At 43.9% G+C, this 25815-nt stretch overlaps 1 protein-coding gene across 1 annotated transcript; it reads left to right on the top strand.

Annotated features, from left to right (window-relative positions):
* Positions 1–211: 211 nt before the first annotated feature.
* Positions 212–25815, top strand: SPESP1 (sperm equatorial segment protein 1). Its single transcript, XM_008249803.5, has 2 exons — positions 212–505; positions 24044–25815. Exons 1-2 carry the CDS (start codon positions 442–444, stop codon positions 25060–25062), a joined length of 1083 nt encoding a protein of 360 aa, XP_008248025.2. The 5' UTR covers positions 212–441; the 3' UTR covers positions 25063–25815.

The raw sequence follows: 25815 nt of genomic DNA on the forward strand, positions 1-25815 counted from the left end.
CACTTTCGTGATCACCTGCTATCTGTATTTACCCGACAGCGCCTTCTACACAGGGTCCGTGTTCTGCCCAAAGCAAGAAAGACCTGGCCTGCCGGCCCCAAAGCCCTCAAGTCCCCAGCAGCAGCCATGGCGTCAAGACGTTCGCGCCCCCACTGGCCTGAGCTGTGAAGGCCGAGCGAGCATGCGCGTCGGGGCGGGGCTGGTGCGCTAGCGGTCTCCCCGCCCCCACACGTGACCTCGGGAGTGGGCGGGCCTCAGGCGCTCGTGCTCCCCTCCCCCACCCCGCTGCGCTTGCGCACTGGGGGCAACCGTTGCGAGGAGGGCGCCCTGGGCCCTGAGGTGGGACTGTCGGCTGCTGACACCCTCTTCCGGCCCTGAAGCGCCCGGCCTGGTGGTCCCGGGACGTTCTGGTCGCATGGCGGAGTGCTGCGGACGACGCCCATGAAGCCCTTCGTCCTCCTTGTTGCGCTGTTGCTATGGCCTGCGTCCGTGCCGGCATTTCCGGGTGAGTGACCACCCCGGCACGCCGCTGGCGACCCTCCCAGGTTTGTGACCGCCCGAGGCCGGGGCCTTCCCTGCTGGCCAGGGTACCGAGCCTTGCGCCGCAGCCAGCCTGCCAGGCGCGGGGACCGGGCAGCAGGGCCCTTGGGTCTGTGCCCGGTGCCTCGCTGCGCGCGCTTGGCCCGGCCAGCTCAGAGATGGCCGTGTGAACTCTGGTGAAGCGTGGGGAAGCGTGCACTTCCCCGTATCGTCGTTCGTAGATAAAGTTTTACTGGGACGCAGGCACGCACAAGCCTTTGTGTCCTGTGAGGCTGCTTTCCTGCAGAGCGATAGCAGCAGGAGTCCCCTCCACCACCGGGCTTGCAAAGCCTAAAGTATTTACTGCTTGTCCCTTTAAGGAAAAGATTTTTTTTTTAAGATTATTTGTTTAAAAGGCACAGTTAGAGAGAGAGAGAGAGAGAGGGAGGGAGGGAGAGAGAGAGAGAGATCCTCCATTCCCTGGTTCACACCCCCCAGATGGCTGTAAGCATTGAAGCTGGGCCCAGCGGGAGCCAGGAGCTTCTTCCGGGCCTCCACCTGGGTGCAGGGGCCCAAGCACTTGGGCCATCTTCCACTGCTTTTCCAGGCCATTAGCAGCGAGCTGGATCAGAAGTGGAGCAGCCCGTGCTGGGGGTGCCAGCGCAGGTGGTGGTGGCCCCTACAGGAAACTGGGAGAGTTTGTGGATTGTGGGCAGCAGTTGAGGCCTGTTAAGCAGAATTACAAAATATGGCTTCCCAGGAGCTCCTTGGCCCTGCCCAACAGCTGAAAGGTACACATGGCGAGTGTTTAAGTCAGGTGTTTGGTGGGGCTTGCCCATCTAGTCTAACTGCAGTTCATTGTACGGTTCAGTAATGTTGGGGTTTGGTTTAACCAAAGTGATCAACAGAATCAAACAGGTGGGTGTGAAAAAAGTATTACAGTGCACGCGAATTCTTAGTTTTTTTTGTTTTTGTTTTTGTTTTTTGAGATGTGTTCTTTTATTTAATTGAAAGGCAGAGTTAGAGAGGAGGAGAGACAGAAAGCTTCCATCCGCTGGTTCATTGTTCAAGTGGCCACAGTGGCCAGGGCTGGGCCAGGCTGAATCCATGAGGGTACAGGGGACCAAGCACTTGGGCCATCTGCTGCTGCTTCTCCTGGCACATTAGCAAGGAACTGGATCAGATGTGGAGCAGCCAGGACTGGAACCAGTGCCCATATGGGATGGTGGCATCCCAGGTGGAGGCTTCACCTACTACACCACAATCCTGACCCCAAAAGATCTTGGTTTAAAATCAGATTTAAATGTTGAAAATACTACACAACCTAAACTTTAGATAGGTGGGATGAGGTGTCCTAGATAACTAACATAAGCCCTTTAAATATTAACACTTCATTTTTAGCTATTTTACCACTATGAATTTTTTTCCCTTGCCATAAAGGAATAGAACATATTGAAGAGGCTGTCTTTTCCCGATACTTAGTGGTCATTGTTAATAACACCAGTTACTGCATTTTGGTCATGGTAGATCAGTGGCTCACAACTGACTGATGTATATGGAGACTGTAATTGGAGGGACATCAGTACTGCCACGTGGTACGCTCTGGGCTCCTTACTCAGTGCAATCTCCTGCTAACTTCGTGATTTTATGACCCAGTCTTTTCCTTTGCATCCTTTTCCCTAAGCTTTCTTTCAGGTCCCCAGAAAAAGGAATGATTTTGTGTTGAATACATAGAAGTTAGAAAACGTAAGGAAAATACATACAGATTGTAGATGATATATTTTTAAAAAAATTATCTCTTAATCATGGAAATGGATTAAGGGATATGTGTGTATGGAAATGTTATATGGCTACTTTCCCCTATGTCTTGTTTTCTTATTCTTTTTCTCCAAATAATTCACATTTTTTCTCTTCAAAAATAAGTATAACAAAAGGAACCGTCGAGTGTTTAACCTTATGATTAGAATGTCTGCATCCCATATTGAAGTACTTGCTTTGTTAATTGGGATCAGGCTCTTTTTTAAATGATTTTATTTATTTATTTGAAAGTTAGAGTTACAGACAGAGAGAGGTCTTCCATCCGCTGCTTCACTTCTCACATGGCTGCACTGGCCGGAGCCAGGCTGATCGGAAGCCAGGAGCCAGGAGCTTCCTCCGGGTCTCCCACGCAGGTGCAGGGGCCCAAGCACCTAGGCCATCTTCTTCCCAGGCCACAGCAGAGAGCTGGATGGGAAGAGGAGCAGCCGGGATCAGGCTCTTGATTGCACCTTGCTGCTAATGCAGCCCCTGGGAGACAGAAGTAGTGACTCGGTGATTGGGCTCCTGTCATTCACATGGGAAATCTAGAAGATGTTCTGGGGTCTAGCTTCAGCCAGCCATTTGGATAGTGAACCAGTGGCTGGGAGCCTGCGGGCTCTAGGTCCCTCTCCACATCCCCTCCCTTTTTCCTTCATCTACCCCTCCCCTTAAATTTATTAATTTACAAGGAATCCAGCCTTCTTATGTTTGCTTTACATCAGTTATGTATCCTTTTATGTAACCATGACTGGAACAATTGTTAGTGAGAGAGTCAAATTCAAAAGTTGTCACACTCTTGGGCCAAAGATGAGGCACATAGGTTTTTAAATGAAAAGTGAAGCATTGACACAGTTTTTTTTTTCTAGACAAGTAAGACAGTTTTGAGGTTATCTTAGAGCAGAACAGGCATATAAAATAACCATATTTGTTGAAAACCTCAGTACTGCTTGTAAAGCTTTCAAACATACCCCACTGATTTACCCTAAATTCAGGCTTGCATACTAATGTGTGCATCCTGATGGTGCCAGATAAACATCCTTTATTATATGCCTACGTTTTTATATATTTGATCAATATTCTGTATCTGATTTTTCCGTAGTTGTAGTTTTGAATTCTTTCCAGTTTTTAAAATAATGCTTTCATGTATTTTCACTGTAAAACTGGCTTTATACTTCTTATGAGAATTTCTTTGCTTAAAAAAGGTACAATAATTTCTAAGGTAATATGACAGTTATACATTAAAATTACATAATTTTCCTTTTATAATTTTAAATTACTAAATATTCATTGGCCTGAAGCTATAAAAACAGGACTGAAATACTAATTATGGATTTATTTTATATCAAATGAGTAAATTGGTGTTTTTTCCACATCAACTTTCACATAGATCAGCTAAAAGAGGGGGTGGTCCAGGTTTTCGTCTTGGGTGACAAAACCTCTTAACTTGCCTCTCTACATTGATATTAAAAGAAGGCTCGATTTGTGAGTCCTCGGCCTGTGTCGTCCTGAAGGAGACCTTTGTCCTGATGAACCACGCAAGTAAGGGAATTATGAGGGTGCTTGAAAAGATTCACGAAAAAATGAAATTATGAGATAATTTTATTGTGATGCAAGAAAACTTTAAAGCCCATACACAGGTTTTTCATAATACACATTTTCCAGGAACTTTTCAAAGAGCCCTGGCACTAAGGCAGTAACCAGAAACAATGTTCAAATCTGTTACAAAATAAAGTCAAAGGAAAAGCAGCTTTGTGTTATTCGAAGTACATTCTGAAAGTGAAATCAACCTGGGCCTGTGCTGCAAGTTCACTTCATCCTGTCTCTGCCCCAGGAGGCTGTGGGTCTCAGGAGGGTCTCTGAAAACGTAACCAGACTGCTGTGACCTACGCATTGACATCTGAGATAGTAGGGGCGTGAGTGTCTGGAGAGTGACCTTTGTGGGATTGGCAGGAAGTTCCAGTAGCCTGTCCACTGATGTCTTCTGGGGGGAAAAGCCCTATCATTTTGTTCTTTTGACCACAGTAGCCCTTAAGTAATATACTGTAGTCTTCTGATAATTTATTTGAAATTAAACGTAAGCAACAGTTTTTATTATCTGAGTAACATAAGCATAAGAAAAATATTAGTTGAAGAGAGAATATTTTCCTTTCTAAAGAATCATGTATTTGTGGTTTTTAAAAACAATTTATTATACTTAAATGCAGTTTTTTTCTGAGGCTCAACTACTAATTTCTTGACTAGATGTAGCTACTGTGAGATGCCTTTTGTGTTCTTTTGATAGGATCCTATATATTTTTTTGTTTCATTTTCTGACAGTAACTGGTTGTTCCAAGCCCACTTTGTATCTGCTCTGCTCTGAGTAGAATTAGTCATAGAATACCTAGTAGAATACATTTAGTTAGCAAAGCACCAGACTCATGTGGTAGGGTGGTTTTGTTACTTTGGTCATTTTAGTGAACAGAACTAGAAGAGATATATTTGAAAATCTTGAGTTTTATTTTGGTTCCAATTATATTTTAACATTTCTCATGGGGTAACTTCAGTTTGTTTCTTCTTTATATCTTAATCCTTCCTCCTCTTCTGGTGGGGATGCAGCTGCTTTGGTGGTTTCTCAAACATTAAACATGGTATTAGATCTGTGAGCCAGCAGTTCCACTCCTGGGTATGGACCCAAGGGAAATGAAAACTTGGACCTGAAACCTTCTCAGCAACATATCCGTAACCTCTAAAAATGGAAAGAGCCATATGCCATCAACTGATGAATGTATAAATAAAATGTAATGTGACCCTAGAATGGAATATTGATTTGGCAAAAGGGGGGGGTGAGATATTGATAAATGCTACAATACAGGTGGCCTTGAAAACATGATGCTAAGTGAAAGAAGCCAATCACAAAAGGACACATCCTACATGAGTCCTTTATATGAGATGCCTAGAACAGGCGAATGCCGGAATGTAGGTTAATATTCTTCTAGGACTAGAGGCAGGGGCTGAAGAGAGAAGGTTTCTTTTTTTTATATGAAACTGTTTTCCACTTGGATTTTAGTAATGGTTGCACAATGAAAACTATTGAATTGTATTCAGGTATTTTAATATTGCTTAAAGTGTTAGTTACATTAAAATTATTTTAATGCAATGTTACTTTAGAGATTGATAAGGTACAACAAAAGAAAATCATTAGAATTTAGCTAAGTTTATGTAATCCAAACTTATATTAGGCCATTTAGTAAGGGGCAGTTACAAGACATAGTGGAGCACTCTGAAAATTGGAGTTGTGTAACTACAGTATTTATGATGTTCAAACTAAGAATATAGAAAAACATGGTTGAAGCTGGATCTTTAATTATCAGAAACTTTGTGCTTTACATAAAATAAAAGAAAGTATTATCTAGGTTTGTTCCTTAATATACTTAATTATTGGACTATTATCGTACAACTCCCCATTTTCTCCTGAACCAAAAAGTAGTCTTTAGAGTAGCAGATTTATTTTAAACATAACATGAAGTCTCGTTTTCCTCTACAACATTCTTCTGTAGACTTTTTTGTGATTATCTTCTTAGGATAAATGACTGGAGGTACATTGAGTTTCTGTACCTGCCAGGATCCTGTTCACATGCTTGATCATTCAGCTAACAAATACTGTTAACTGTCTACCATGACTCTAGATGTTGAAGAGATGGATATATACAATGAATTGTATAGATGGAACTGGATAGATACAGTGACAACACAGAAATGTTCACAGTTCTCAAAGAACATAAACACATACATGTAGTTAAAATATCCTGAATTCTATAAAGAAAAGATCGGGGTGCTCCTAGAGAGACACTAATGATCTGGGGATCAGAAAACAGGCAAGACGGCCAGCATCGTGATGCCGGGCACTGACCTGCCACTTGTGATGCTGGCATCCTGTTGGGAGTGATGGTTTGAGTCCACTTAGGATCCAGCACCCTGCTGAATGTGCCTGGGAAACAGTGTCTGCTGGCCCCAGTGCTTGGGGCCCTGTCACCCATGAGGGAGACTGTTGGAATTCCTGGCTCCTGACTGGCCTGGTTCATATTTGACTGTTGGGGCATTTAGGGAGTAAACCAGATGACAGAAGATATCTGTCTGTCTCTGTCACTCTGCCTTTCAGATAAACAAACAAATCTTAAAAAAAAAAAAAAGGGAAGCCAAGAAATAACTTCTTTTACTAAGGAGTTAACATATACAGTAAATCCTAGGTTTAAAAAAATTTAGTTAAGGTTTACAGACTTCATGCATTTCATATATAAAAATTAAGAAACAGTGATTCTTCCCACTCTACCCTCCCTCCCACCTGTGCTCCCCTGTGGGGAGCAACTCGGACTAGACTAAGTTACTGGAATTAAGACTTATTCTATGCATCTGCTCTCCCACAATATGGCGCTGAGAAGGGAGAAACAGCTTCTACACAGCTGCCTCCAGTTCAACCAACAAACCTGCTCCTGATTGGAGGAGAGCAGCGTACTCGGCGTGTGGGTAGCAGAGTTGGGATTGGCGGAAGAGGACTATAAAGGAGGAGAGAGACAACATGCACCAGGAACATCTAAGGGGAACACCTGAGGAACACCTGTGCAGCCCCCGAGAGAGCCGGCCGGCGGTGTGCCGCTCCCCCGCGGAAGTGGGGAATGTGGCAGGGGGAACCGCCCTTCCACGGAGGTGGAAGGGACAGTAGCCAACCCGGGAAGAACCAGCAGCAAACCCGGGGAGGGCCGAGCAGACGAAAGAACAACGCAGGGTCCTGTGTCGTTCCTCCACGAAGACGGGGAGCGACATAATGGTGCCGTGACTCGGATAGGAAACTTAGGAGGGAAGAAGCGGGAAGAAGTGGGAAAATACCGGAGAGAGAGAGACTAGCAAAGAGCCTAGGGAAAAGCCGGACGAAAAAGGTGCCGGAGAAGCTATTGAAAGCCTAGGCATAGACTCGGATACGGACTACGGGGGGAAGCCGGGAGAAATCTCTAAGGGCAAAAGTGAAAGTGAAACCTAGAAGAAACTTAGACTTGGATACGGACTGTGGGGAGAAGCCAGGAGAAATGAGGGAGGAATATTGTTGGAAGAAAACTTAGGGAAACATACCGGGTAGAGAAAAATGTTAGGGAGGATGAAGCCGCGAGTGCAGGCCGAGGCGGAGACGTAAGCCAGCTTGGAATTCTTCAAGTCAGCCCGGGGAGCAAAAGGCGAAAATCTGGAACCAGAGGCAGAGACGTGGGCCGCCAGGTTGGAATTCGCCAGGTTAGTCCGGGGAACTTGGACTGAATGCCGGTGGTGGCGGAAACGTAAGCTACGCTGTGTGATTCACGGAAGCCGCCGCGTGCAGAGAGAGCACGGGGCGTGAATAGATAGGGAACGCGGGGCTGGCGCGAAGGCCATGGTGCGTGCGCGAAGGGCGTGGAGACTGCGGAGTGTGCGCGCGAAGCCGAGCCGCGCAGAGCCAGGAGCCCGCCGCAGGGCGGGCGCCGGGAAGCCGCGCAGATGAGAGAAGCGCGGGCTGAAGCGGCTCAGAGCCGGGAAGCCGCCGAGAAGCAGCCTCGGGGCGGGCACCGGGAAGCCGCAGGGATAAGAGAAACAGAAGTTTAGAAGTAAAATGAGAGAAATAGGAATGCTGGTAGATAGAAGTAAAATAGGAGAAATAGGAATGCCTGGAGATAGAGAAATAGAGAAAAATAAGGCCTCCCCTCAACATGGCCATGAGAGAGCTTGGATTCGGTCTGCCTGATTAGGGAGGTGGTGAGCACCTGCGGGCGGCTAGCAGCTTATGCGCCGCAGGTCACCGAAGACAGGCACGAATTAACATCAATAAGTCTCCCCACAATACGGCAATGAGAAGGCTTGGATTCGGTCTGCCTGATTAGGCGATAAGCACCAGCAGGCAGCTCGACCAGAGTATGAGCTGCGGGTCACCGAAGATAGGCACGAACCAACACCAATAAGTCTCCCCACAAGACGGCAATGAGAAGGCTTGGATTCGGTTTGCCTGATAGGGCTTGTAAGTACCTGCAGGCAGTTCTAGCAGAGCAGAGCATGCGCTGCAGGGCACCGAACACAGGCATGCATCAGCGCCTAAAAACCTCCTCACAACATGGCGAAGAGAGGACCCGGATTCGGTTTGCCTGATTGGTAGGGCTTGTAAGCACCTGTGGGCAACTCCAGCAAGCAAAGCAGAGTGTGTGCCACGGGGCACTGAAGACAGGCACGTATCAATGCCAAAAAATAAAAAGAAAGGGGGATCTGTGGGGAGCAACTCGGACTAGACTAAGTTACTGGAATTAAGACTTATTCTATGCATCTGCTCTCCCACAATATGGCGCTGAGAAGGGAGAAACAGCTTCTACACAGCTGCCTCCAGTTCAACCAACAAACTGTAGGACCTGCTCCTGATTGGAGGAGAGCAGCGTACTCGGCGTGTGGGTAGCAGAGTTGGGATTGGCGGAAGAGGACTATAAAGGAGGAGAGAGACAACATGCACCAGGAACATCTAAGGGGAACACCTGAGGAACACCTGTGCAGCCCCCAAGAGAGCCGGCCGGCGGTGTGCCGCTCCCCCGCGGAAGTGGGGAATGTGGCAGGGGGAACCGCCCTTCCACGGAGGTGGAAGGGACGGTAGCCAACCCGGGAAGAACCAGCAGCAAACCCGGGGAGGGCCGAGCAGACGAAAGAACAACGCAGGGTCCTGTGTCGTTCCTCCACGAAGACGGGGAGCGACACTCCCCCCCTTCTTCCTCCTCTGTCTCCTATCCCCAGTCTTAATTTTTGCAAAGGTCTGTTTTCAGTTTTCATTTCCTTTATACTCATAAGATTAACCCTACAGGAAGTAAAGAGTTCAACAAATAGTATGAGAAAAACAGCAACAACATTGTTCCTCAACAATAGAGACAAGGGCTGCAAACAATCATTGAATCTCAAAATGTCAATTTCATTCTTATACATTGCATTTTAGATTATTAATTACCAGAGATCAGGGAAAACATGTGGTATTTGTCTTTTTAGGACTCACTAATTTCACTAAGTATAATGGTTTCCAGTTGCATGCATTTTGTTGCAAAAGACAGGATCTCTTTTTTTTTTTTTTTACTGGTGAGTAGTAGTCCATAGTATATATATGCCATAATATATATGCCATAATTTCTTTATCCAGTTATAGATATTGCCATTTAAAAGTATTTGCTTATTTCAATAGCAAAGCAAAATTTGTTTTTAATTTGCATATATTTTATGTACAGTGAATCTCAGCAATTTTTATACTAATTGGCTCATGTTATTCCTCATATTTTCCTGTTTCTCTTTTAGTTGGCCATCTCTGAAAAGGATTGTATGTGTATTTCAAATGTATTGTTTATATTTTTTATTTAAAAAAGTTAAAAAATATTTATTTATTCAAAAGTCAGAGTTACAGAGAGAGAGAGATCTTCCATCTGTTAGTTCACTCCCCAGATGGTCTCAACAGCCAGGGCCAGGCTGGATTGAAGTGCCAGGAGCCAATTTCCTCTGGGTCTCCCACGTGGGTTCAGGGGCCTAAGCACTTGGACCATTCTCTGCTGCTTCTCCCAGGTGCATTAGCAGGGAGCTGGATTGGAAGTAGAGCAGCTGGGGCCGGCACCACGGCTCAATGGGCTAATCCTCTGCCTGTGGTGCCGGCACACTGGGTTGTAGTCCCGGTCAGGGCACCAGATTCTGTCCCGGTTGCCCCTCTTCCAGGCCAGCTCTCTGCTGTGGCCAGGGAGTGCAGTGGAGGATGGCCCAAGTGCTTGGGCCCTGCACCCCATGGGAGACCAGGCCGGCCAACAGCACGCTGGCCGTGGCAGCCATTGTAGGGTGAACCAACGGCAAAGGAAGACCTTTCTCTCTGTCTCTCTCTCTCACTGTCCACTCTGCCTGTCAAAAAAAAAAAAAAAAGAAAAAAAGAAAAAAAAAAAAAGGAAGTAGAGCAGCTGGTACTTAAGGTGCCCATATGGATGCTGGTATTGCAGGCAGTGGGTCCACCTGCTGTACCACAATTCTGGCCCCTTTTATTTTTAAAAAAATATTTCTTTATTTGATAGAGTTGCAGAGAGCAAATGAGAAACAAATCTTCTGTGCACTGATTCTCTTCCCAGATGGCCACAACAGCCGAAACCAGGGTCTCCCATGTGTATGCTGGGGGCCAAGCACTTGGGCCATCCTCTGCTGCTTTCCCAGGCACATCAGCAGAGAGTTGCATCAGAAGTGGAGCACGAACTAGCACCCATATGGAATACTGGCTTTGCAGGCAGCAGTTTAACCCACTATATCAAAATACCATCCCCTGTGTTGCTTATTTTTAAATGTTTACATTTTAAAATTTTCATTTCAATTGAAAGGCAGACACACACACACACGTACACGGGGAGGGGGGAGAGAATGAATCTTCATCTGCTTTTTCATTCCCCCAAATTATCAACAACCAGAGCTGAGCCAGACTGAAGCCAGCAGCTGAGAACTCAGTCTGGATCTCCAACGTGGGTGGCAGGGATCCAAGTCCTTGAGCCATTACTTTCTGCCTCCCCTGGTGCTGTTAACTATGAAGCTAGAATCAGAAGTGGAGCTGGCACTTGAACCCAGGCACTCCGATATGTGACGTGGGCCTCCCAAGTGGCATCTTGACTGCTGTGCCAAATGTCTGCCCCTCATTGCTCATTTTAAATCCTTATTTTATCACTTTCCTCAGTATAAAGTCAAAAGTATCCTGGGTTGTACCTTTGTGTAGAATGGATTTGTTCTTTTCTTAGTTGTTGAATGTGAGTCTCCACTCACATTTTATAGTAAGGAAACATTATATTTGGATTACCTTTACTGTTTCTAGGTACATCTTAATATATGAAAGAGATTCATTTTAGTCCAGTTGACAATACAGCACAATTTTGTCTTATTTTATTTTACTGTTCACATGTATTTTAAAATATTTTAATCCAATTGACAGGATTCAGATTTTGTTTATTTGTTTAATATCACATATATTTTAAAGTAGAATTGTATTCCTTTAGGATAATTTTATCACCATACTCTTTTTAGCAGCATCCCTGCATAATGTGACCTCCTTGCATGATATGACAGTATTGTATGGTTTCTCTAAACTCATTCTTACCACTTACAAATTTAATATAATCTTAGGCAAGTTATGTATTCTTTTTTTTTTTTTTTTTTTTTTTTTTTTTTTGACAGGCAGAGTTAAACAGTGAGAGAGACAGAAAGGTCTTCCTTCCATTGGTTCATCCCCCAAATGGCCACTACGGCCGGCGCACTGCGCTGATCCGAAGCCAGGAGCCAGGTGCTTCCTCCTGGTCTCCCATGTGGGTGCAGGGCCCAAGAACCTTGGCCATCCTCCACTTCCTGGGCCACAGCAGAGAGCTGGACCGGAAGAGGAGCAACCGGGACAAAATCCTGCGCCCCAACCGGAACTAGAACCCGGGGTGCCGGTGCCACAGGCGGAGGATTAGCCTAGTGAGCCACAGCGCCGGCGTAGTTATGTATTCTTTATAACTGTCTTCCTTTTCCTCATTATCACATCACTCACACTCAAAGCCCTTCATAGCATACTTGGTACATAGTAATCACTTAGTGAGTGAGAGCTACAACGATCTTTACAATCATGGTCTTCCAGCTCCTCCTGTAGATTTGCTGCCACTTTTGTTCCTATAGTTTTTAGTTGTTTACTTTCCCATTATTTCTGTCCCATGACCAGTTCTCCTTGTACTACATCAAGAAGAGAGAGTTCAGCAATTAATCAGCAATCTCAAACTCAGATACAGTCCCTATATCTTAGATTTCAGCAAAACCCTAAGCCGCCTGCCTTCCTGCCTGCCTGCCTTCCCTCCTTCCCCTCCCCCTCCCCCTCTCCCTCTCCCTTTCCCTCTCTCATTCTCTCTCTTTTAAAGCTTTATTTATTTATTTGAAAGTTATTTATTTGTTTGGGTTACAAAGAGAAGGAGAGGCAGAGAGAGAGAGAGAGAGAGAACCATCCGCTGGTTCACTCCCCAGTTGCCCGCAATGGCCAAAGCTGTGCCGATCCGAAGCCAGGAGCTTCCTCTGGGTCTTCACATGCGGGTGCAGGGGCTCAAGGACTTGGCCATCTGCTACTGCTTTTCAAGGCCATAGCAGAGAGCTAGATCGGAAGTGGAACAGCTAGGACTTGAACCAGTGCCCATATGGGATGCCGGCACTGCAGGTGGTGGCTTTACCCCTATGGCACAGCACTGGCACCGTGACTTAAAGTTAACCATGCTGCCTGCATGAGGCAGTGGGGAGAGCAGCATTCCCATTTCTCGAACTTGAAGAGATCCTTATCTTAGTTATGTTCTGGGGCTTTGCTTATCCTGTAAAAGTAGAATATTTTAAAGAATGCCAGTGTAGACTACAAATATCTAAAGCATTTAATCCAGCTTCTATCAAGGTAGTCTGTCCTTTGTAAGAATTTGAATTTTCTTCAACACCTCTAGATTTTTTTTCCTCCTTAGCAACAGAGAAAAAGGGTTTCTGCTATAGTCAGGGCTGACTGTAAGCAAATTTGAGACTCAATTATTTTTCACTACCATGCCTGCAAAAATTTTTATAAAGATTAAATTGATTTGGAAAAGCACTTCTACTGATTAGTAGAACTGAGAGGGTCAATATGAAATGAGTAGATGTTTGGGGGGACAAAAGCAAGAGGTAGGAAATGTGTGGAGAGAGGATGGATTTAATAATAGAACCATACAGAGACAAAGCATACAGGGAGATGGGAAGAAAAGTGGAGTAGGAGGTAGGGTGCTGTGTTGCTAAGCAGCCATGAACAGTCTTTGGTGTTGCCTGAGTAACAGTAGAAGCGGATAATGACTACTTGAGTTCTTTCTTGGCGTCAACTAGTAGTGAGTATGTCCTCTTCTGCCTTTGACATCCCAGCTCACCCACTAGCCATCTGGTGGGAAGTTCATTTATTACTTTGAGCAAAGACAAGAGATCTGCTACTTTGAGAAGAGATAGGCTAGATGATTTGAAAATCAAGGTTTAGCATGCAGTGTCTTTTTAAAAGCATGTACGCCTTCATTGTTTGCACCTTTTAGATTTGCTTATGGTAGTTGCTTGAAGGTTAAATATTTCCAAAACAGATTTTTTTAAAAAAACTTTTATTTATTTGAAAGAGTTATAGAGCAAAAGGGAGAACAGAGACAGAAATGGAGAGAGAGAAACATCTTCCATTCACCAATTCACTCCCCAGATGGCTGCAGTGGCTGGGCTGGGTCAGGCCGAAGCCAAGAGCCAGGAGCTTCTTTCAGGTCTCCCACGTGGGTAGCAGGAGCCCAAGCACTTGGGCCATCTTTTGCTGTTTGCCCAGGCACATTAGCAGGGAGCTGGATGCTAGGTCTTGAACCTTCACCTGTATGTTTTGCTGGCATTGCAGACAATGGCTTAACCTATTAAACTCCGATGCCACCCCCTCCAAACAGATTTTAAAAAGCATTTTACTGATCAGAAGTTGAGCAGGAAGATTCCAAGATGTCTGAATAGGGAAAAGACATACTGCTTTAGAGGAGGGGAAAACAGGGGGAAAAAAAAAGTGGAAGAACTACACTCCCAGAGAGAATTGGAGAGAAATCTGCATTGGAAATCCTACAGGAGGAGGAAGAACATCGTGGACCCGCGTGGCAGGAGCAGATGCTCAGCAAGGAGCATGACACCACAAACAGTCCCTGCAGCTGAGGGCTGGAGGAGATGCCAGCTTTGGAGACCGAGGTGAGACCAGACTGCAGCAGCTTGTGCCACTGGTGATACTGCCAGAAGGAAAGCCTTGCGGACCAAACTGCCTTTGAGTCTGGCCTAGAGCCTTAACGGGGGCAGGGTTCCTACCTAACCCAGTGACAAACCTGTTTCTTTCTCCCCATCCGCCTACAAGAGCGCCCAGCAACCGTCGGGGAGAAGACACCATTTTGACACCAGTAGAGGCTGTGGTGGCTCCTATGCGCACATGTGATTGGGGGATTTTACTAGAGGCAAAATATCCTTGTTTCCCACTGACTTTGAGTATGGCTGGGAAGGTTGACAGGGGATTGGGTGCCCAGGAAGGACTGTGAGGTGCCCCCAGCCTCTCAACATAACACAGACTCTGGGACTCAAGCCGCCACAGGCAGCTGGCACTCGGGACTTCTCTGCTCTCTGTGGACAGGACAGGCTAGCAGGGCAGAGCAAATCCTCTGCAGCTTGTGTGCTGAGACTGTGGGGACTCTTTGCATGATAGGGTGCAGGGTGTCGCTGGGCCTCTGGGTAATCACTGTCCAGCGCCAGAGGCTCAGAGATCTCTGACTGCCTGGGGTGGGTCATTGCAGAGGCATCCATGCACACACTGAGGACTGCACAGATCTTTTGTGTGGTTCATGCAGCAGCACGAGTGAGTGTTGTATCCAATGTGAGCAACCCCCAAGCATTGATCACCTTGGAAGAGAGGAGGTGAGGATGTAATTACACCAGAAGAGGTGATCATACCCTCCCCACTGCTGACAACAGAGATCTACCACACTCACCTTGGGCATCACCGTTGATACTTGCCCACCCTGGAACACTGACTAGAGCTCCCTGGCCACATACAGCACACGCCTCTGAGTGTTTACTGAAAGAGCAGACACTCTACTAAACCACTGAGACATAGTTCAGAGATAAAATCCATCAGAGGAGAAAACCAAGGTATTTCCACAAATGACTAAAAATAAATGCAGAAATTCAAGTAACAAGAATAAGGAAGACATGGGGCTGGCACTGTGGCATAGTGAGTAAAGCTACCACCTGCGGTGCCAGCATCCCATATGGGCGCCACTGAAAGTCCCAGCTGCTCCATTTCCGATCCAGTTCTCTGCTATGGCCTGGGAAAGCAATAGAAGATGGCCCAAATCCTTGGGCCCCTGCACCCACATGGGAGACCCAGAGGAAACTCCTGGCTTTGGATCGGCACAGCTTCGGCCGTTGCTGCCAATTGGAGAGTGAACCAATGGATGGTTCTCTCTCTCTCTGCCTCTCTCTCTCCCTCTTTCTCCCTTTCTCCCTCTCCCTCTCATCTCCTTCTCTCTCTGTGTAACTCTGACTTTCAAATAAATAAATCAGTCTTAAAAAAAAAGAAGAAGAAGGGAGACAACATAATTTTCCCAGTGGAGCACAACACTTCAATATTATAATGTGAATATGAAGCAATTCATGAACTATATGAAAAGGAATTCAAAAGATTGATCATAGGATTATTCAGAAGCAATGAGGAATAAATTCATAAGTTAAAGAAATCCATACATGACATGGAGGAATAATTTTCCCAAGATATTGAACTTTTGAAGAGAAATCAAACTGAAATATTAGAAATGAAGAATTCAATATGTCAAATAAAAAATACAGTGGAAAGCCTTAGCAACAGACTTGGTGAGGCAGAAGAAAGACTGTCTGAGCTAGAAGACAAATCATTGCAAATAGACCCCCCCAAAAAAGAAGAAATTAGAAAAATTAAAAAACAGTGTTAGAGATTGATGGTGTATTATCAAATGACCTAACATACAGGTCGTAGAAGTTCCTAAAGATGTGGAGAGACTGAATTAGGGGCCAGTGCTGTGGCTCAGTAGGTTAATCCTCTGCCTGCGGCGCCAGCATCCCACATGGGCGCTGGTTCTAGTCCTGGCTGTTCCTCTTAGTAGGACTAAGCAGTGTAGTGTTGAACTCTACTTTCCCAATCTTATGAGGATAAAGTAAACTGAAAGTAGATCATTGTAAAAATCAAGAGAATAAGAGTGGAAGGAGGAGGAAGAGTAGGAGCATGGGTGGGAAGTATCAGTATGTTCCTAAATCTGTATATATGAAATACATGAAATTTGTTTACCATAAATTAAAAAAATTTTTAATTTTACTACAGAAAACTTTAAATATATACACAAATAGAAATATCACACAAGCATAATAAATCTCCATGTTCCTATAAGCAGTTAAAACTATTAACTGGTGATTAGTCTTGTTTCAATGGTAGATCCTACTCACATTATTTGCCCCTCAACTGCATGTCCCATTACCAATTTCTTGGGCTTGGATTATTTAGAAGTAATGTCTAGACATCATATAATTTTATCAGTAAATATTTTAGTATTGAGCATTAAAATAAAAGAATTTAAAAATACACAAATGTAATTTCATACCTAAAATGCTAATAGTTCCTTAGTATCAAATGTGTTCAGTTAGGGCTCATACTTTTCTGATTTTCCATCTTTTCTCCCGTTCATTTGATTGCACTGGGATTGAAATAAGATTTATGCATTGTATTAGTCCACTTTTCATTACTTTAACTAAAATACCTGAGAGGAAGTTCTCTGGGAAGGAAAGGGTTTATTTCAACTCATAGTTTGGACATTACAGATCAAAATGGGTGGCCCCATAGTCTGGCATCTGTGGAAGCTGGTCAGGGCGGGTGTGCAGGAACACATGGTGAACAAGGAAACAGTGCCAAGCCTAGGCTCAACTCAAGCTCACAATAAACCAACACTCTAATAAGAAACACCCTCCAAGGGCACACCCCTAAAGACCCAAAGATTTTCCATTGGCTACATCTCCTAGCCACAATAAAATCAGCCGGTGCCTTGGCTCACTAGGCTAATCCTCCACCTTGCGGCGCCAGCACACCGGGTTCTAGTCCCGGTCGGAGCACCAGATTCTGCCCCGGTTGCCCCTCTTCCAGTCCAGTTCTCTGCTGTGGCCAGGGAGTGCAGTGGAGGATGGCCCAAGTGCTTGGGCCCTGCACCCCATGGGAGACCAGGAGAAGCACCTGGCTCCTGGCTTCGGATCAGCACGATGCGCCGGCCTCAGTGGCCATTGGAGGGTGAACCAACGGCAAAAGGAAGACCTTTCTGTCTCTCTCTCTCACTGTCCACTCTGCCTGTCAAAAAAAAAAAAAAAATCCCACTATTAATCCTTCAGCCATTAGCATTAAGACATTAGTTTAAGCATTTGCTTGAGTGTGGGGAGGCAAGTCCTGTTGTACCCATAACATATGTGTAATTTACTGATGTGCTTGTTAATTATCTTTTACTTTCTACATTGTCTTCCACCTTTGCTTTCTACCCTTGAAATTTATCTGGTGAAGAAACTGGTCCTATGTCCCCTAGTTTCCCACAGACTGGATTTTGCTGATTGCATCCCAGTGGTGTGGTTTACTATGTATCTTTTTTTGCTTGCCTGTATAGCATTAGATCCAGAGAGACCTGTTGGATTCAGGTTTGACTTCTCCAAGAGCACTTCATAGGTGGTATTGTGTTCTCTTGAGAAGCACCTAATGCCTAGGTATTTTTTTTATAACACAGGCAACCATTGAAAATCATTGCAAGATGATAATGTTCTTTTTTTTTTTTTTTTTTTGACAGGCATAGTGGACAGTGAGAGAGAGAGACAGAAAGGTCTTCCTTTTGCCGTTGGTTCACCCTCCAATGGCCGCCGCGGCCGGCGCACCGTGCTGATCTGATGGCAGGAGCCAGGTGCTTCTCCTGGTCTCCCATGCAGGTGCAGGGCCCAAGGACTTGGGCCATCCTCTGCTGCACTCCCTGGCCACAGCAGAGAGCTGGACTGGAAGAGGGGCAACCGGGACAGAATCCGGCGCCCTGACCGGGACTAGAACCCGGTGTGCCGGCGCCGCAAGGCGGAGGATTTGCCTAGTGAGCCATGGCGCCGGCCTGATAATGTTCTAATTGGAAATGTTTTCTTCATGTATTAGCTGAAATGGTTTATAAATTGAAACTTTCCCTCACCTTGAGCTATTTTTCCATATGCAGGTGTTGTGTGCTGTTCCATTCATCTGCCTTTTCATATGCCAGCACTATACTATTTTTTATAATAAAAGGTTTATAGTGTCTTTTTTAAAAAGATTTATTTTATTTATTTGAAAGACAGAGTTACATAGAGAGGTAGAGCCAGAAAGAGGTCTTCCATCTGCTGGTTCATTCCCCAAATGGCCACAATGGCCAGAGCTGAACTGATCCGAAGCCAGGAGCCAGGAGCTTTCTCTGGGTCTGCCATGTGGGTGCAGGGGCCCAAGGACTTGGGCCATCTTCTACTGCTTTCCCAGGCCATAGCAGAAAGCTAGATCGGAAGTGAAGCAGCCGAGACTTGAACCGGCACCCATATGGGATGTTGGTGCTGCAGGCTGGAGCTTTAACCCGCTGCGCCACAGTTTTGACCCCTAGAGTGTCTTTTGATATCTAGTTTTATTATGTCACAGTGATAACCCCTGCTTTCCTGACTGTAATTTTTTTAAAGATTTATTTATTTATCTGAAAGAGTGAGGCAGAGAGAGAGAGAGAGGTCTTTCATCTGATGCTTCACTCCCTAATTGGCTGCAACGGCTAGAGCTGTGCCGATTTGAAGCCAAGAGCTTCTTCCGGGTCTCCCATGCGGGTGCAGGGGCCCAAGGACTTGGGACATCTTCTACTCTCCCAGGCCACAGCAGAGAGCTGTGTCATAAGTGGAGCAGCTGGTACTCGAATTTGTGCCATGCTGGCACTGCAGACCAGGGCATTAACCCACTGTACCACAGCGCTGGCCCCGATGGTTATTATTTTTTTAAAGATTTATTTATTTGAAAGAGTTAAAGAGAGGGAGATTCACAGAGAGACATCTGCCCACTGGTTCACTCCGCAAATGCTCACATAGTCAGGGCTGGGCCAGGCTGAATGAAGCCAGGAACTGAACTGCATCAGGCTCTCCTACGTGTGGCAGAGGCCAAGCACTTGGTCAGTCTTCTTCTGCTTTCCCCAGGTGCATTAGCAGGGAGCTGGATCAGAAGCAGAGCTACAAGGACTTGAAGCTGTGTTTATGTGGCTTGCCGGTGCCACAGGCAGTGGTTTAACCTATTTTGCCACAACACTGGACCCTTTCCTGGCTATTCTTATTTGTTCTTGCAAATGGACTTTTCAGTGTATTTTTATAGCTCCAGAAAAAGAGGAATGATATTTTATTAGGAGCATCTTAATGTATAAATTAATAGAGAATATGACATCCAAACATTTGATGTTGAATCTTCATGTCTGAGAACATGCGGTTTGTTGAATTTTACATTATAACTTTCCAAAGGGTTTATTATATCCCTATATTAGCTTGCTGTGGTTGCTGCAACAGATTACCACAAACCTGGTAAAAATATAAATTTATTCTCATATTTCTGGAGGCCAGAAGTCTGAAATCAGTTTTACCGAGTCACAATGAAAATGGCGCAGGGCCATTCTCCCTCTGGAAGTCCTGTGGAAGAATGTGTGCCTGTCTTTCTCAGTTGCTGGTGGCTGCTAGCATTCTTTGATTTATGGCCATGTCACTCTTATCTCTGCCTCTCCCTACAAATTATATCCTCCTTGCCTCTGTGTTTCGAGTCTCTGTGTCTCTTTTATAGGAATATTTATAATTAGATTTAGAACCTACACACATAATCCATGATATAGCTCCATGTCAGGATCCTAAGTTAATCATGTCTTCAATAAAGAAACATACACAGGTTCTAGGGATTAGGCCCTAATACACTTGATGTTCATTATTTAGCATACTATAATTCCTCTCATGATTTTTGACTTGTCTTAATCATGATTAGGTATTTTTGTTATTGTTCTTGTAATCTGAAAAGCATCTTCTTTCTCATTGTATCTCTTTTTTTAAAAGATTTATTTATTTGAAAGAGTTACACAGAGAGAGAAGGAGAGGCAGAGAGAGAGAGAGAGAGGTCTTCTATTCGCTGGTTCACTCCCCAGTTGGCCACAATGGCTGGAACTGTGCCGATCCGAAGCCAGGAGCCAGGAGCTTCTTCTGGGTCTCCCATGTGGGTTCAGGAGCCCAAGGACTTGGGCCATCTTCTACTGCTTCCCCAGGCCACAGCAGAGAGCTGGATGGGAAGTGGAGCAGCCAGGACTCGAACCGGCGCCCATATGGGATGCCGGCACTGCAGGCGGCGGCTTTACCCCCTGCACCACAGTGCCGGCCCCCATTGTACTTTCTAACTGGTTAATATTTATATATTGAATTTTATAACTTGTTGCCTTACAAAATTCTCTTAATTGTAGTAGTTCTTCAACTGATTCTTTTCTATGGATGGATTTATAATTATATCATCTGCATATAGAGAAGTGAAGTAGTTATCTCAGGCCATGCTGCCAGAAAGTAAAAGAGCCAGGACCACAATCACAGATTTTATTTTCAATTCACTAGGCTACATATTTGCTTTAAAGAATATTTCACTTTATGGAAACTATAGGCTCAGGGCAATGCATTTTATAAATGGGTATATGTATTTTATTTGTATGTTATTTGCCTTTTAAAAATGTGACTTTTGTTTATGAGGGGATTCAAAATGTTCATTGAAAACTCATAATACCTTTCTACTTTTTAAGATTTTTTACTTGTTTGAAAAGCAGAACAGTGAGAAGAAGAGGGAGAGAATGAATGAGAGAGAGATATATAGGGAGGGAGGGAGAGAGAGATTTTCTGTCTGCTGGTGCACTCCACAAACAGCCACATCTGAGCTAGGCCAAAGCCAGGAACTCCATCCTGATCTCCCACGTGGGTGACCGTAACCAAATACTTGGCCCATCTTCTCTCTTACCATGCATATTAGTAGCAGCGGGATTGGGGGTGGAGTAGCCAGGACTCAAATTGGCACTGCAATGTGGGTTGCCAACATTGCAAGTGGCAACTTAACCCGCTGCATCACAGTGCCAGCCCCATTTTCCCACAAACTTTTTGCGCATGCATACCCTGTGTTTTGGAAGTAAAACATTGTAGATGAGTCTGAAGTTGCCTTTAAACTCAGTCCCATTTCCCCTCCTCAGAGGCAACTACCCCTCTGAATTTGGTGTATTATCCTTCCAGTCCATTTTAAAGTACATTATGTGAGTGATTTTTAAAAAGATTTATTTTACTTATTTGAAAGGTAGAGTTCCACAGAGAGGGAAATATATATAGAGAGATCTTGCATCTGCTGGTCTACTCCTCAAATAGCCACAATGACAGGGGCTGGGCCAACCTGAAGCCAGGAGTCAGGAGCTTCATTTGGGTCTCCTACATGGGTGCAGGAGCCCAAGCACTTGGGCCACTCTCTGCTTCTTTCCCAGGTGCATTAACAGGGAGCTGGATTGAAAATGAATCAACCATGGCTGGAACTGGCACCTGTATGGATTGCTGGCATTGCAGGCAGCAGCCTAACCAGTTATGCCACAATGCCTAGCCCATGAGCGATTTAAAAAAAAATTACAAGTACAGTATCAAAATCCACAAGAACAAAGGTACTTCAACAAATTCGTGGTAAATGGACTTAAAAGTTTATTTAGGAGCAAAGAATTTTGAAATCTGCTATTTTTACAGGTCTTCAAAAAGTTCATGAAATGTATATTATGAAAATGCTATGTTTGTAATTTTTTTGCACCAAAATACTATTTTAATTCTTTTACACTGACTGTTTGCAGTGCCCTTGTGTATATATCTTCCTTTGTCACCCAGTATCGTTGTGTGCATCTTGGAGAAGGCAAAGCTTTTCTAAACATGAAATGCAGAATCTACTATTAGAACCAAATCTCCAGGTGGATCTGGTATCTTTCCATTATCACCTTGCCTCACTAAACGGTTCTCATTATGAAATTCTTATTAATTTGGAAATATTCTAATTTTTATTAAATTTCATCTGGTCTTTTGAAGTTAGAATAATTAATGAAAAGAGAAGAAAAATGTAAATACCAGTGTAAGGCAATTTTTGAGTATTGTGTACTTACTAAAAAGCCAAATAAAAGTACCTCCTGATTGGAAAGTTTTTTCATTTAGCCTACAGAAGGATCATTCAGGTGGGAGTTACACCTTGCAGCAGGGTAAAAAATGACTTGCTTACTTGAATTAAATAAATTTGGACATATGATAATGACAAAATCAGTTGAAAAATACATGTGATACAAAACACCAGCACTTAAAATTAAAACATTCCTGATTCCAGAGTAGGGGAATTAAACAGAATTCCAGAACATTTTATTCAATAATCTCTTCTGTTCTCCAAATTGGAAAGAAGAGTCTTCACTATTCAGAAAACCCCAATAAAAATAGAACTTGCATTTTATTGTTGAGTGAAATGTTGATGATTTAGACCAGGAATTGGAAAACTTTTCTGTAAAGGGCCAGATAGTATTTTCAGCTTTGCAGGCCATGTGGTCTTTTGCCCTACTGTTGTAGCAAAAACACCCATAAATGATACAAATGAGTAAAAGTGGCTGGATTCTGATAAAAACTCATTTATGAAAACAGTTAAGATGGGGAGTAGCAGCTGGGCATTTGGCCCAGAGATTAAGATGTCAGCTAAGTTGCCTGCATCCTGTATCAACGCTTGGTTCAGTACTGCTGTCTCCGCTCTGGCTCCAGCTTCTTGCCTAATGTGCACCTGGGGAAGCAGCGGGTGATGATGTTAGCACTTGGGGTCCTTGCCACTCATATAAGAGGTCTGGATTGAATTCCTGGCTCCCCAGCTTTGAACTAAACTGGCCCAACTTCAACCATTTGGTTAGTGAACCACCAGGTAGGCTCTTTCTTTGCTCTGTCCTCCCTCCCTCTCTCTCAAGGAAGTAAAAAAAAATATTTTTTAGGTGGGATGGATGTAACCTGTAGACTATAGTTAAATCTTTCTTGAGATGAAGACAAGCAGCATACCGGTAAATGTTTGATAACTGGCTTTTGTGGGGAGAGAGGTGAGCCCTCATTTGTAGCATTTGTTATGTGTGGAATCAGTAGTTCATTTCAGGCTACCAATTTGACATTGCTGAACAGGGAGATAGAAAGGGATCCGTAGTGTACACCACTGCATTTTTATCACATACATAGGGTAAAAAACCTCCAGAGTTTAAATAGTAAGGTGAAATAGAACAATTAGGGAGTGGTGAGTTTTGACTATCTATTACTTTTGTTTTTAATATAATTGATTTAATTGCAGACTCAGATAACTTGATTTTAATGATTTATGATTTTTTAAAAAGTTTATTTTTTAAAATGTATTTGGAAGGCAGAATTACAGAGAGGAGGAGAGACAGAGAGAGATCTTCCATCTGCTGGTTCATTCCCCAAATGGCTTCAATGGCCACGGCTGGGCCAGGCAGAAGCCAAGAGCCAGGAGCTTCTTCAAGAAAATTGTGTTAATATGCAACTTTTGCACCAATCTTATTCATCTCTTTTAATAAGAACCCTGAAAGTTGTTCATTTAAGGCCGGTGCCGCCGCTCACTAGGCTAATCCTCCACCTGCGGCACCAGTACTCCAGGTTCTAATCCCAGTTGGGGCGCCGGTTGTGTCCTGGTTGCTCCTCTTCCAGTCCAGCTCTCTGCTGTGGCCTGCCAAGACAGTGGAGGATGGCCCAAGTGCTTGGGCCCTGCACCCCATGGGAGATCAGGAGGAAGCACCTGGCTCCTGGCTTCAGATCGGCGCAATGTGCCAGCCGTAGTGGCCATTTTGGGGGGTGAAACAATGGAGGGAAGACCTTTTTCTCTGTATCTCTCTCTCATTAACTCTGCCTGTCAAAAATAAAATTGTTCATTTAAGTGTGAATTAGCTCTGTGTCAAATTTACTTTGCTTCTTAGTTAATCTCAACTAATAAGTGATAGCATGCATAATAAATTTAGGTCCACAGAGTCTGTCAATGTATCATAGAATAATAAATGTTACTTATTGTTTATTTGATTTTCTTCCCCTTAAGGTATAACTGTGACGCCTGACGAAGAACAAAACTTGAATCATTATGTACAGGTTTTAGAGAACCTACTACTAAGTGTTCCCACCAGGGATCAAGGCCGTGAGAAAAAATCAAAGTCTCCAAGAAATGATTATTCTACAGGATCGAGGGCATCAAAGGAGGTAACCACATCTGCTCCACCTGCAGAATCTTCAACTGAGAATGATGTTTTAATCAATCCTGTCAGTGAAGAAACGACATCTTCTCCTCCTAGAGGCTTCACACTGGAAATACCAAAGAAAAAACGGACACAGAGTACAGCCTTCTGGTCGATCAAACCAAACAATGTTTCTGTTGTTTTACATGCGGAAGAACCTTACATTGAAAAAGAAGAGCCCGAGCCGGAGCCCGAGCCCGAGCCCGTTACGAAAACAACTGTGGCAACCACGTCAACAACAGAAGTATTTACAAGCCTGCCTGGCACCACTTTAACCAGAAGCACTGAGATGGCAATGTCCACAGAGTCGGAAGATGTTCCTCAGCTCTCAGGTGAATATGACATAGAAAAGCTCGAAGAACCAACCAGTGAACGACACTCGACCTTGGATTATGATGAAATCTTGAGAAAAATCTCGGATATGAAACTCCAGGTGCGGCGGGCACCTTTCTTTGACAACAGCAACCCAGAATACAGAGAGGACATCATAGCCTCCAAAGAGCACCTGAAGCGCAGCCTCGCGCTTGCCGAAGCAGCCGAGCACAAGCTGCAGAAAATGTACCAGTCCCGCCTGATCTCAGTGGGACAGGCCAGCAGTGAAGCCAGTGACGTGGAAACTGTTATTAACATGCTGTATAACTCCAGGTATAAGTTATCTGAATATTTCGATATCAAATATATTCCACCAGAGATGAGAGAAAAAGCTACTACAGTATTCAATACATTGAAAAAAATATTATGTGCAGGTCAACTGGAAACTCAAAACCTTATTAGAAAGTTATTAAGCAATAATATAAAAATTTTAAACCTACTTGATATTCCATGACAAAATTGACTTGGGCAAACTTCATTCATTCACAGGAGAAATAAGCATATTAGTGATTTCAACAATGATACAAAAATATTTTCTATTGTAGCTCAGTATGTTTAACATCTTTATATGTAATGTATTATGAACATTTTTTATGCAGTAAAAATTCAGTAATTTAAAATAAACTTTTGGTTCAGGAGTCTATAGTTTTTGCTTATTAATTTTAAAACTTGTGAAGATATACTCCTTAAAATGGTCAAGCTTTTATTTTACTTGAATAGACTAACTAAATTCACATTTTATAACTTAAGAGACTGTGTACCATATGCATATATATGGATAAGTGTATATATACAACTGTATACAGACATATGACATACATATGACCAACTTAAAAGAATTGCATATAAATGTAAAGTTTGGGGGATATATAGCTTTTATTACTCTTTGGATAATCTGTTTTAAGTCAGAAAACCATATTTGGGGCTTGGGTTAAAGCTACTTTTCTTTGGATACATGTGCACCTTTGAACAGTATGTGATTATATTAAGATACATCCTTGTTCTTTTGTTAAGCACTTTTGAAAGTAGCAATGAGCGACTGTAACCCGGATTTTTAATGAAGTCATTATTATTTCCTCATTTTTGTGTGTGTGTACATATACATGGAAACTTTGCAAATCCTTTGTCATGGAGTATGATTGACGCCATTAGGTTAACTGTGTAAATAGTACAGCTGTGGTGCAGGCAATTCTGTTTCATAATTTGA

Source organism: Oryctolagus cuniculus, chromosome 12 (genome assembly GCF_051225735.1).
Source record: "Oryctolagus cuniculus isolate XC-2025 breed Fujian yellow rabbit chromosome 12, ASM5122573v1, whole genome shotgun sequence".
NCBI classification, from domain to species: domain Eukaryota; kingdom Metazoa; phylum Chordata; class Mammalia; order Lagomorpha; family Leporidae; genus Oryctolagus; species Oryctolagus cuniculus.